Source organism: Prorops nasuta, unplaced genomic scaffold (assembly GCF_024137725.1).
Source record: "Prorops nasuta isolate Cenicafe-Biocafe unplaced genomic scaffold, Cenicafe_Pnas_1.2 PNAS00006, whole genome shotgun sequence".
In the NCBI taxonomy this organism is placed as follows: Eukaryota; Metazoa; Arthropoda; class Insecta; order Hymenoptera; family Bethylidae; genus Prorops; species Prorops nasuta.
This window is the reverse complement of record NW_027116803.1, coordinates 8,876,076-8,889,823: the sequence shown is the minus strand read 5'-3', so window position 1 is coordinate 8,889,823 and position 13,748 is coordinate 8,876,076. Positions and strand designations below refer to the sequence as shown.

Genomic DNA, 13,748 nt, shown 5'->3' with positions numbered 1-13,748 from the left:
ATTTTGTATAAAAAATGATATAATATGTATTATGTATACTGTTGAGTCACACATATTCAATTAAGAGCAAGAAGATGTGCTATATTCTTACACTTTTCATTTGTTTCTCTACACTATCTCAAAAGTAGGATCGGATAAGCAGACGAAAAGTATAGAAAATGGCACCCCAGCTTGCAATTCGATCACATACCCTACGGTCTACGTAACACGTATAATTCCTTTTTGAGCGTTAAAGTGTAGGCAAAAAAAACTTAATATGAATATTCCTGGCTTACCCCATCTAGGACAGCATATTTTATAAGCAATTTCTTTCTGTGTATAATTTTTTACTAAAGCTGTTATAGCTTAAGGTTTAATAAAAAATTACATTATTATATTTGTAACTAAAATAAGTTAAATAAACAGTTGTTTAAGGCAGTAGTCTAGTAAATTAACCGGTTTTGAAGGGTATTTTTCAGGATTTTTTTTACTACCTAAATGAAATGCAAAAAATCTGAAACTTTTATATATTATTAATACTATATTGAATTATACAAAAATATTTTTTTTTAATTTTTATGATATTTTATTTAAATTATATGGGGTCAAATTAGGGGAAAAAACATGTGCTTCTGGCCCGTGAGGTATGTCCAGTTTGGGTAATCGGAAACAAAAAAATGCAACGAGTATTGTTCAGTAGAATTCTCATACTGATAAGAACTAAAAAAAATTAGTTTGGTTGAAAAACAACAATATGGCGGACTTCGAAAGTAATAGGTACAATTTTTTTAGTGTAAATTGGATTGTAAATTGAAAAGTAATAGTTGAAAAATAATGATTCTTGTTCCTGCCAGAATTACAAACGTGTAGAACAACCTGTGAAAATTTCAACCTGATCGATTCAATAGAAAATCTATTATGCCTCGGGCCGACCGAGAAAACGTGGTTTCGAGAAAAACGCGTTTAAAGTTTGGCTAACAGAACTTTCATCCTCACACTAATCGTCGATCCCCGGTGCGTACAACAAGCCTTTGGTATCTTCATACGTGTCAAACACGGGTATATCTGATTATATTATTTTGTATATCAAAAGGTATACGAAACTCCAAGGAAATATAAAGGTAATTAGTCATAATACTGAGGAATAACCGTTAGCAGCTGTAGCACAACTTATAGCGTTCAATTATGCGGCGCTCTCGAATATATGTTATATCTTTGTTAATATTTTGAATATCGGTTTAAAATTTATACACCATTTTCTCATGTTGGTATACTATCGAAATATGAAAAAATTTTTTTTTTCGACCAAACAACTAGACTATTACATTAAGGTTTCCTTAATTCATACACACAAATATATTATAAAATTGATTAACCCTTTGCGGCCGGAAGGCGACTCTCAATCGCCATTTATCGGGGAGTACTAAGTTTTGTCGTCCGCAAAGGGTTAATTTGCGTTTTTTATCTATTCCGGTTTACTTTGTTGAAATTCGTAAAATTGATTTTAAATGGGATAATTGTAAATGGTGAACATCCCCCTTATATATTACCAAGAATGCCACGCGCACGTCTTTGACGTTTTATCAACGTTTAATTATCGTGAACAAGTTTTAAACCGAAATATCCCGTTATTGGTAGGTGTCACCTGTTTAGACATTTGATTCGATCTAGTGTTTACGTACTTGACGTCCACTTTACTGTTCTCCATACATCTGCTATACGTATAAGTGGGAGTACTGTAAGCTATTATAATCAAGTTTCATGTATTATCTATCCTGCTTTTTAACTAAATTATTTAAAAAAATAATTACTTCCTTCTACTAATGTGATAGAAAATATAAAAAAAGAAATTTAAACTACTGCTGGATTTCTAAAGTTTATAAACGATGAAGAGTAATTAATAGTTAGCCAAATAGAAGAGTGAAAGTACCGATCAGTATTTTAAGTTTACTTGTATTCTTGTTAGTCATTAAATAAGAGCTTCAGGAGCTGTAAAAAATTATTTTCGAAGTAGGTTATATTAGGTTTATACGATAGCTGTGTGTAAATATTTATAAGGGTATATTTGATTTCTGACGTTTGAACGAGTAGATGGATGAGGGGGATGGTGCTACGTAGAATAGTGTTTTATATGATTTAATACATAGAAATCTTGGTTTTATCACATTGTTCAAAACAGGCATGTCGAATGCGCTAGTAGGACTCATGCAACTTGCACACACACACACAGAACTTTCTTATTACATAAGAGCACACTTTGTTGAATATTTTCAATAGCTCTTATAGAGATTGAACTATCATATAAATAAACTTTTAGAATTAAATTATCATAAAAAGACTATATGAAGAGTATAAATTTAAAATGTTCTATGTGCTAATTTTCTTAAAATTATGATATTTTCATAAATAGTTTTACGTATCAAGGAAAATTTCCTTGGAGAAGTTTTAAATGCTGAACTCATTTAGAATCATATAAAGAGTTTCAGTAGTATTTTTAAACAAACGCATATAACCATATTTGATAATAATTTTATTACTTTCCTATAAATAGTGGCAAGAGGCACATAGAACATTGAAATTTCCACTTTTTAAATGGTTAATAATTGTTTATAAATTCAAAATAATTATAAGAAAATTTTGATTGGTCACATGTGGCCCGCGAACCATGAGCAATTTGATATACACTGCAGGCCAAAAGTTTAGGACCACTTGGTAAAATTGTCAAAAAGACAGGCTCTCTTTTAAGTGCGTGTAGTTTGGCAACCCTAAAAGATAGAACAAATTTAAAGATATCGTCGTGAAGCTTATTAAATTCCGCGTCCTACTGCATTGATTTGACCTGAAAAAATATAATGGGTGCCTGTGTTAAAGGAGAGGAACATGACAACATTTTTGACGTCTCTTCATTTATGGATATCAAATTTCAATGACTTGCACCGGGTATAGTAATAGTCTTACGAAGTTGAAACTTAAGCTTTCATTTAAGACCAAAAACATATATGAATTGTTATTTGATCCGTAGTTATTTGAAAATTAGTCGAGCAGTGCGCGACCATCATTTTATCCGCAAAACATTTGCTCGCTAAGCTCTTGAAACAAATTCAGGTCGGTATAAATTATGGGTGCCAAAAGAGGGAACCACGTTTAACTTTTCTTTAATTTGATTAACTATTATTCTACGGTTTCAAATAAATCAATGAAAACTTAAATACAATTAACATATTTATACTTTTTTTGATTGAATTGGAACACTTAGTGTTGTTAATAATCGAAATAAAAAAAATTGAAAGTGGTACCCGTTTGGCACTCAAAGTTTATACCGACCTGCATTTGTTCTTAGAGCTTAGCGAGCAAATATTTTGCGGATAAAATGATGGTCGCGCACTGCTCGACTAATTTTCGAATAACTGCAGATCAAATAACAATTTATATATGTTTTTGATCTTAAATGAAAGCTTAAGTTTCAAGCTTTCACATACTTAAGTTTCAACTTCATAAGACTATTACTATACCCGGTGCAAGTCATTGAAATTTGATATCCATAAATGAAGAGACGTCAAAAATGTTGTCATGTTCCTCTCCTTTAACACAGGCACCCATTAGATTTTTTCAGGTCAAATCAATGTAGTAGCGCGTGGAATTTAATAAGCTTCACGACGATATTCTTAAATTTAGGGTTGCCAAACCACACGCACTTAAAGAAGAGCCTGTCTTTTTGACAATTTTACCAAGTGGTCCTAAACTTTTGGCCTGCAGTGTATCTGGTGTAGACATACACAAGGTAAAACATAACATAAAGTTCGTAAGGTTTTAATTATCGTTTTGCAAACTGCAAGCGCTTATGAACGGTCATGCGTTCAACTCTCGTTCGATCCCTCGTTCAGGAGGGGGATGGTATTTGAAGACTGAGCACGCCATTTCGTCCTCAAACGCACCAACTCGCAGCAAACAGTGAACGACCACATTTGAAAACTTTTTCTCCATTCATCAGCCATTCAAGGATCACCCGGGTGGCTTCACATTTGGTTAAATATGAAGGTTTGTACTTTTATTTTATTATTCAATCAGTTTTCATTTTCATTCCTAAAAATATTCAGGCAGACGAAGCGTGCTCAATTTGTCTCAATCTCGATCAGTCAATTTTTTCGCATCTTAATATTCTATACAAACGCGTGCGCGTATTTCACTTTCCTTATATTTTTAAACCATTAACAAGACCGATCATTTCCAGCCACCTCCCCCCTCTCCTTTGGTTGAATAAATTCTAGAATTACTATTCCTTAACAAATATAAAAAATGAATACTGAAATTAATTTTAATAAAACTCTTAGGAACAGTGTGCTGGATATGAATTATCGGAGGAACTGAAATTGGATAAGTCAAATTATAGATGTCTATTTCAGTGATTCATGACAATATAATTTTTGTGAATACATGATAGCTTGTTAATCAGGAGACTTGGTAAAATCTCGCATCAAATAGTGAATACTCAGTTGCATGTAAGCGAGGCGTTGAATATTCTTTCTATTTTCTTAGGGAACTAGATTTTTAAATTCATTTCACCTTCAACTATGGACATTGTGTTTGACAGACCTAGCTGAACCTTACTTTTTGATTTTTAAATACCATCGTTATGTTTTTGCTTATCGCATTTTTCCATCACTTAATTTTTCATTGATATTTACTATAAACTATAAATCTATCATAAAATATAATATTTCACGTAAGATATTTAAGAATAAACAATCGGATATAGTTGTATACACAGCATTATCTTACAATAGTATAACAGACCAAGTATCTGTAATTACGCCTATAAATAAGCAAAATCTTAGTTAGAAGTTCACAAAGTATAGACGCATTCTTTAATGTTAACAATTACAATTTTATTATTTTAAACAAAATATTTAGAAAGATGTTACGATTAATAAATGCTAAAAACTTTTTTATAAAAATTTCAATATTACATATCATTCGTATAGAGTGTAAAATATTTAATTTCTCAAAAGGTTGATAAAGGTTGTACTGACATCTTATAAAATATTAACTATTCGAAGTTATAAAAATACAGGTCCAATATCAACTATAATTTAATCCAATTTTCCCACAATTATGAAAATTCATTTCTTCTAAAATAAAAACCTAAATTCTAATAAAATTATCGAGTCAATAAATCATTAAATGTACTATACAACAGATATTGTTTTATCACTAACAAATTATCCGTTGTATCTGAAAGAACTATTATATTTTTAATAAACCAAATTTATAAAATTTTTTTAGAATACCTTAACTACTAAATTAAGTATCCCAAAATTAGTCATCCTGATAATATGTTCTGCCAATATTAATAGGTGTTTTATCTAAAGAAAAGGATATCTTTTATTCTATAGTATAGAGTGTTTGCACTCATACAGGGTGAATATATTAAAAATATCCATCCTTAATAACTGAAAAACAATAATATATAAAGAATGTTCTAAAAAATTATTTATATTTTTTTTTGAGAGAGGATTATACTTTATAATATACTAAAAGGCATATACTAAATATAGAGAGAAAATTGTATGTCGAAAAATCTTGAGATTATATAAATAATCTCAATTTTCTTAGCCCATATCTTCCTAATCTACCTATTTTTAATTGGCTTTTGTCGAAGTTAGGCTGTACACATTTAAATTCCAGGTAAAAATATGGAAAAGGACTAGGGTTTCTGAACAATGTCAATTATGCGGAAAATGGTATTTCCGTTATATTTTAGCTCAAAAATGCCTTTCCAAAAAAAAGAAGTAATTGGTACGAAAATAAAAAGTTTTGAAGGTATGAGTTAAATGGAAACCTATATTTTCAAATGCATCTTCTTAAAGTTAGTTTACGTAACTTAATAATAATCTATATATCAGCTCAAATGTAGGATTGATTTGCAATTTCACAATTCAGATCTTCTAGTAACTTACAAAAAATGTTTATTATTAAAAATAAGAGCTGACATTTGTTACGTAAGTTTTTAATCATTATTTTGCGCATGCTTTCGTGGAAAAATTTTCAACTTTTCTGGCTTCCTGTTTTATTATAAATATTTTTTGCTTAATCAATTTAATAGAATGGTAATCGTCAGGTATGATTTTTATATAAAGTAATCTCTACTTTTCTGTGAAATGTTTGCTTTTGTTATACAACTATTTTATATCAGTTAAATTATCGTTTATAGTAAAAAATATCAATTTCTTAGGTAGTCCGTAATTTTCGAAAAATTTTTAAAATATTTTTTTTCTAAAATTGCAATAATTTTGCGTAAGACAATTGATTTACAACTTCGAATTTCTATTCAATTTCGTCAAATTAATCAAATTTCCAGATTTCCTTCTAATTTTTTATTTTTATTATTTATCAATTCCCTGCGGTTGAAACAGTGGACGTAATTGAAAATAAAATGTCTTATGTAAAATTGTTTCAGTTTTATGATAAAAATACTTTCAACTTTTTGGAAATTACAGGTTGCCTATAAAATCAAATTTTGTACTTCAAACAGTAATTACATTGATACCGAAGTAATGTAGTACAAAAGCTATAAATTTGTAGGAAAGTTGAAACGTTAAAAAAACATTTTTTACGAATATCTGTTTACTTAATTAAATAATCAAAAAATATTAAAATTGAAAATGAAAAAATGTTGAACTCTTATTTTTTGTTAGAAACATAATTTCTGTAAGTTACAAGAATATCTGAGATGGTAGGTTAAAAAGATCTCCCATATTTACTGAAATAACTTACATATAATTAACTATTTTAATTAAAGTAATTAATGAGTTATTGAAATTAAAGACGTCCTATAAGCAGAAAAGCGATTATACGTTTCTATGTTTAGCGGTCGCTGACCCACTTTAATCAAGGTAATACATATATCAACAATTATATTTTAAATCCAAATATCACGTAAATATCTGGATTAATTGTTCAGGCCATTCAAGACACTGTAAAATTGAGTAAATTTTATCATTTTCTTCAGCGAAACCATAAATTAAAGTATATTTTCAATATAATATGATTGTTATACAACAAATAAACTATAACAAATAATTTCATTAAAGATATTAATTTTATAAAAAACGTTGACTGCGATATCGTTTTTATTCATACATTTTCCTTGTAATAGCTCAAGACCGAAAAGGTTACTAGCGTAATTTTTAGGTCAGAATAAAAAAGCACATTTACTTCGATTAGTCATAAAAAGAACTATAAAAGTACGTTGAATTTTTTAATAAACAAATTCTTTCGAAAATGCTACTCTTCTTGAAAGCTAATATCGATAATGCTATGAAAGATTGCCAAAAAATTATATAAACGAAACAACTATGCAATAATAATGAAAACGACCTAATTGCTTCTCTAAAGAAAGTAATGGTGAATATATAATATTAGATTTTAAAATGAATCGATCAATATTTGTAGAATTATTTGACAGACCTATTTCAATATTACAGTTGGGAAAAAACGTATATATATATATATATATATGTATTAATTTGTGTTCTACATTATAATACCAAAGGGTTATAACTCAATAGAAAAACCGGATATGTAATTATATCGTCCGTCAATAAATTATTGCTGTATTATTTTCCAAATATTGAGCCGTTTTTAAAGTAAAACAAAATCAATTCGCCAAAATTCTAGATCAGCTCAACCCCTTAAATTGCTTAACAATACAGATTGTTTAACTACTGTATATAAAATCGTCTTATTTAAGTATAGTACTTATGCAGTTGTTATGGAGTGTCCATTTTTAAAACATCATCTTCCATAACTTTAAGGGCTTTGTTAGAAAAAAATTTCAATTAAATGTAATATAATTTCGGGAAGATATAAGATAGCGCTATTATATTAACCTTGAAGAATGATTTTAAAGTAATTTAAACGTCACTTCTATTTTTATTAAATGGTAAACCTTATTTTTATTACATAATCTTATAGTTGACCCCGAGCGGGTTTGAAGAGCTCTCAAGTTCAGCTATAATTATATGGAATAAAAAATAGGATGAGTTATTTAAGAAAATTTAAGTGACCTTTACGTGACCCTTAAATTAATATTCACATTTAGATCAACGTTGTAAATTTATATTCTGCTTAGAGGCAAAACTTTTGTTTACAAGATTTTTATTTCCGAACGCTTTTTCCTGCAGTTACGTGGTGATGGATAAAAATGTGGATATACATTATATTATACCAAATTTAATGAGGTCTTAAAGTTCTTGTTTTCAAGTAGTATGTAAGTTTTATTGACTTTTATATTATTCAACATTATAAATATCATTTTTTATCAATTAATCTCGCTTCTTGCGCGTAATACTAAATCATACGGAATATGGAAATACTGAGTGATATAGTCAAATAATGCAAATTTTACAAACCGCCATTAGATAAACACTGCAAAGAGTCTTGGAGAAAGATTTCAGAGTTAAGCTAAAAGAAAATGCTATTATGAACTATGAATTTTCCCAATCAATAGTTTGAAGGTTGACCTTTATAGATTTTAAGTTAGTCCACTTAAATGTTTATCCTATAGTTGCAATATAATTTATTCGAAATGAAAATTTTTATATTTATTATTGTTTTCTAGTTCATTTGGATGGATATTTTTGAATTGAAACACCCTATGTGCCTGAATGTTAAAATGAGGGAGAAATACTACGTCTTACTTTATTCGAAGCAATTGATCCATCAAGGTATTAAAATAATATAAGAAAGAAAGCCTGTCAGCTGTCGTGAAATACAAATGACTGTACAAGAGTTTTCCAGTAAATTAGTCATCAACTCGCGTGACTTTACTGCTTTCCCATCTTCAGTTGCAAGGGGCGAGAGAAGAAAATACCTGTTGTACCCTCTGTTGGATTTAACAAGGTGTCGAATCCATTATCGACAGTCACTTATGTAAGGCCACTTTGATGTTTTATTTATATCCTTCCTTTCCTTCTCGGAAAATAATTACACTTTAATGTAGATTCGCGTGTATTCAACAGAATAATTATCTCTAAAAAATGTAGTAATTTGTAATATTTTTTCCAAAAATTTTTATCCTCATCTCTTTGGCTACGTTTACCACACATAACATACAGTATATTTGAAGCTTTGGACTGATTATGACATTCGTCCAGTCAGCATTGTATTCCACTAATTAGCCAGAATTCCAAACTGGTTGAGAACACGTAAGCAGCTTATACCGATATATGCCCATTTGGTTAATTATTGCATTCTTTACGTAACATAGTACATGATAAATACTTGGTTAAAGGGAAAGTTTAGCTTACACTTTTTATTTAAAAGTTTCTATACACTTCTTATATCTTAGTTCTTTTGTGAATAATTAAATATTATCTCGTAATATTAATAATTTCCTTCCTATTGATTAGGTTTCTGTTTGTTTTTGCTCTTTTCCTCACTCTTTTTCTCCCTCTCTCAATATATATATACAGGTTGTATCAGCAATGATGTTTTTAATTTTAACCATATATTCTTGAGGATAAACTAAGTAGGAAATAATCCTATACTATAACATCCGTAAAAGTATAATTGCTGAGATAAATCAATTTTAAACCGATAAATTAAGGCTTTGATTCAACGAAAAATTTACTTTACTCTCACTTTCGTTGACAGTTCCCTTTCGAAAAACAAAAGAAGGTCGTACTTCTCTACCGTTGCGTATTGCCATACACGCACACACACACACGAGCGCAACTACGCCGATTATTAATATTACCTCCTAATGCCTTATATTCTTGATCCTAGTGCTATATAAGCTTTATTTTATGTCTTTTTTTAAGGGGATCCTCAAAAACACCTATTAAGTTGACAATTCTGGGCAACGATACAACGTTATTTGTAGATTAATTTTCAAGTCGTCTTATCCTTCCGGTGATACGCCCTATCAACTGCTCTATCTAATAAGGTAGTCAAAAAAGAAGTATTATATTAAAAAAGCTGTTTTAAAAAAATCTTTGCTCGCCTTTTGAGAATCTTACTGTTCTTTTACATACAGCAGATTGCTATGTTATTAAAAACGTAAAATGATTTAAAAATTGGTTTTCGCACAACTTCCACATTCTTGTTCGAAATGTCGGCCTAAGTCGAAAGCCTGGAGGATCCCTTTAGCAATAAGCAGACCTTTTTTCACTTCATGAAAGGACAAGACACAAAATTAAAAATAATTTTTTTTTAATGCCGTAGAATATTATTCATAGCTTCTGCACGCTCTTAGGTACAAGAAGATTCCAAATAAGTAGGTAAATACTTATGCTTTCCTCTTCCTTTTATTATAAGTACCTTGATGAATTGGTAAATATTTCATTTAGGATTATGCCAACCTCTAGTCACCATAAACTAGAATTTGACATAGCAATTGACTAACATTGCTGGCAATCAGGTAGGCACCATGCAAAAAGTACTAGGGAAAAACTATAGATAATTTACGGCATAAAGAAAACATTCTTAATTTTGTGGCTTATCCTTTCGAAGAATGGGGAAAAAAAGGAAGCCTTATTTATTCTTGAAGAAATTTCTCAAGCTCTCTTCATTTAGGTCAAAATTTCCTGAAAAGATTATTGCCTTACTTGAGAATCTATTTTCGAGTCATTTTGCTCTTCCAATAATATAGCACACTGCTTTATCTGATAAAACTGTAAGATTTTCAAAAACAAAAATAAATTTCTTATAATCGTGTTTGTAATATAATAATTATTTTTTCACTACCTTAGAGCAGTTCATATGTTGCGTCACCGAAAAGATAAAACGGCTTTAAAATTAATCTACAAATAACGCCGTATCGTTACCCAGAATTTTCAACTTAATATGTACTTTCGAGGATCCTTTTAAAGATAGGCAGAAAATAAATTTCATCAGCAACAGAATCAGGAATGTAAGACTCAGGAGGTAATTTCTGTAATTAGTATAGTTGCATATGTGTGCGTGTGGCAATACGGAACAGTGAAGTACTAACTTCTTTTGTTTTTCGAAAGGTAACTGTCAACGAAAGTGAGAGTAGAGTAATTTTTCCGTTTGATCAAAGTCCTGATTTATCGGTTTAAAATTGATTTATCTCAGCAATTATGCTTTTACGGATGTCATAGTATAAGACTTTTCTACTTAGATGAGCCTCAAGAATGTGTAGTTAAAATTAAAAACATCATTGCTGGTATGCCCTGTATATGTATAAGCATGTAGCAGTGTCTCAAATTTTAACAAACATTATAAATTACCATAAGTATCAGCTAATACACGTATGAATATCCAAAACTTATAAAATATATTCTATTATCATATTTAATAAGGTTTTAGTGTTTAAAATATATAAGTTATTTTTTTCAATATAATTAAGTATAGATGCTAGTTATGAAGGTATTTAGTATAAAAATATCCGTTATTTATTAGGAGAATTTGTGCAATTTTTAATAAGATATTTGTTAAAAAAAAGAGACCATTTAACATTTAATAATTAAGTTACTTCGACCAGTACAGTACTTTATATTATATTACACTTTAAAGGGATTGTGTTGATTTTGTTTAAACTGCAGGTAACTGGATTGATATGGTACACGCTCGCTTTTACTTGTCTGCTGGAAACAATTAAAGCCGAGGCTTTGTTACAAGAAAAGGTAGAAATTTAACATTACTCTTTATTTATAAAGACGACAAATATCCTTATAAGAGCTTTTCAATAATTTACTATTATTGTAGAAAATTTAGTACGAATATTACAGATTCAACAACAGCTACTGAATTCGGTCAACATTGCTCAAACTATTAGGATTAAAAGACCATTTTGCAATGCTTTCACTGGTAAGTTAACCATATTTCTAATGACATTTCTCATTTTAGATATAAGTCTTGTAGAAATAACGATTCTTAGAGAAAACATAAATGATAAAACTTTTCTACGACGTTAATATTGAGCGACTCCTATGCAATCTTGTAAAATCACAGACAACTTTCTTTCGACGTTCTTGAAACTTCTTCTGCGTAAACATAGAAAGAACACGGTTTCCGAATAAAATTACTAAATCATAAAGTCAACATGAATCAATAATCTTATTGAATTTGAATAGAATTAGGACTCTATTTCTTCTTCTCCTTCTTATCTTGACTTGATTGTGATATCATTATACTATTTATATACATCATGTCCTTTAACTCTTGCAGGATGTGGAAAAAAGCGAAGTCTTTATAGAAGCCTAAACGATGACGATAAGGATGTCCAAAGGAGTGATTTTGATCGATTACCCATCCCCTTCTACAGGGCGCTTCTCAGAGCTGCTAATCAGGAAATAAGAGATGAAGCAGAACGAGAATTTAACGATTATCGGATACCGGACGTCTTGCAAGATTATACAGTTTACCTCGCATTGCACAAGCTGCCGATGCGCGAGCATCTTCGAACTTTATTTAATCGTATAGGTCAACTTCCATTACTGAAATAGATCATACTTATCAAACTTATTTATCACTAGATCTCCCTTCTTTTCCTTCCGTAGCCCCTGAACCCATTCCCCATTCTTGACTTTCAAATAAATGTGAAATTGCAAAATAATGCTGCAGCTCATTAATGAATTATATAGGATCCACCTTTTAAATCGCCCAAAACAAATAATACATTTATGCATGTTTATATCTGTATTTATTAAAAATATCGATATCTTTATAAGCGATTCCTCTGAATGACAATAGTGAGAGATTTCAAAAAGGTTATGAGGAATAGCTTAATATTTCATAATTACGGAAAGAAAGAAGGAGAGGGGGGGGGGGGAGGTGACGCGCACGACTTACTACATCTATGCTGTAGGGCGTATTAAGTGGCGTGCCCTTAAGCAGGGGTATGTTATTCACTAAGTCCTCTTGAACGTTTGATGATGTTAGGCGTGAAATGTTGCCTGCTTCATAGTATGGACGTCTCAAAAGTCGTAATTATAGATAGGTCAACTCCTTATAGAAAATTTATATAATAATTTTTCCTGTTTTTCCTTTTTTAAAAAATTATTAATGGTTTAAATTTCTGAATCACTATTTTTTTATTGGCATGTTTCGGTACGAAAGTTTACAGTGTGGGTTAATCTGGCCAATCAATAACCAATGAATCGGTTAGGTTATGCAAACAAAAGTGACAAGTTCTGACTTTCCTCTTACATACTTTCTATAGTCTAGCGATTTATCTACTAGAGCTAATTAATGCAAAAATCAAATGAATATAAAACGGGGCCTTTTCGGTTTTGTTTAACATATCCTAACTGATTGTCTCGTCAATCTAAGATTGGGAAATATAGGACAACTCAATAACTACTCTGTTGAATTTGGGAAAAATAATACTATGATCTAAAATTTTTGAGTGGATAATAACTTTTTAAAAAAGAGCTAATTCAAAAAATGTTATAAAGGTCACCTACTGGAAATCGATACTATAAACGATAATTTCCGGCTTGCCAGAACTTTCGAGATAACTTATTGTAATATATTGTAATATAAGATTAGCTGAGAAGTATTCCTTGTCTACACTCTACTCTTCTTTTTTTCTAGCTTTCTATAGACATTTCTTTAATTCTTACTAATTACGGTTAAGTACATATTTTTTTTTCTTACCCTAATGCGCATTACATCAAATATATAGTGTATAATATTGATTCCTGATTTAATACTTATTTCTATTGTAAAGGAGGAAATGTATGTAAAAGGACAAAAACATGCCCATTTTTATAATTATTTTATATAGTAGAATATTTTGTATT

General features: G+C 29.9%; 1 protein-coding gene across 1 annotated transcript; it reads left to right on the top strand.

Annotated features, from left to right (window-relative positions):
- Nucleotides 1–3,917: 3,917 nt before the first annotated feature.
- CCAP (Crustacean cardioactive peptide) lies at nt 3,918–12,686 on the top strand. The gene is made up of 4 exons (XM_066728599.1): nt 3,918–4,017; nt 11,547–11,627; nt 11,733–11,811; nt 12,172–12,686. The coding sequence occupies exons 1-4, from the start codon at nt 4,012–4,014 to the stop codon at nt 12,447–12,449; spliced, it is 444 nt and encodes a 147-aa protein (XP_066584696.1). The 5' UTR covers nt 3,918–4,011; the 3' UTR covers nt 12,450–12,686.
- Nucleotides 12,687–13,748: the final 1,062 nt, after the last annotated feature.

Bases quoted from the DNA above. Each gene is read 5' to 3' on its own strand.
- CCAP (XM_066728599.1), top strand. The intron at 11,628-11,732 runs GTAGAAATTTAA...CGAATATTACAG, and splicing joins AGGCTTTGTTACAAGAAAAG to ATTCAACAACAGCTACTGAA. The intron at 11,812-12,171 runs GTAAGTTAACCA...TAACTCTTGCAG, and splicing joins ATTTTGCAATGCTTTCACTG to GATGTGGAAAAAAGCGAAGT.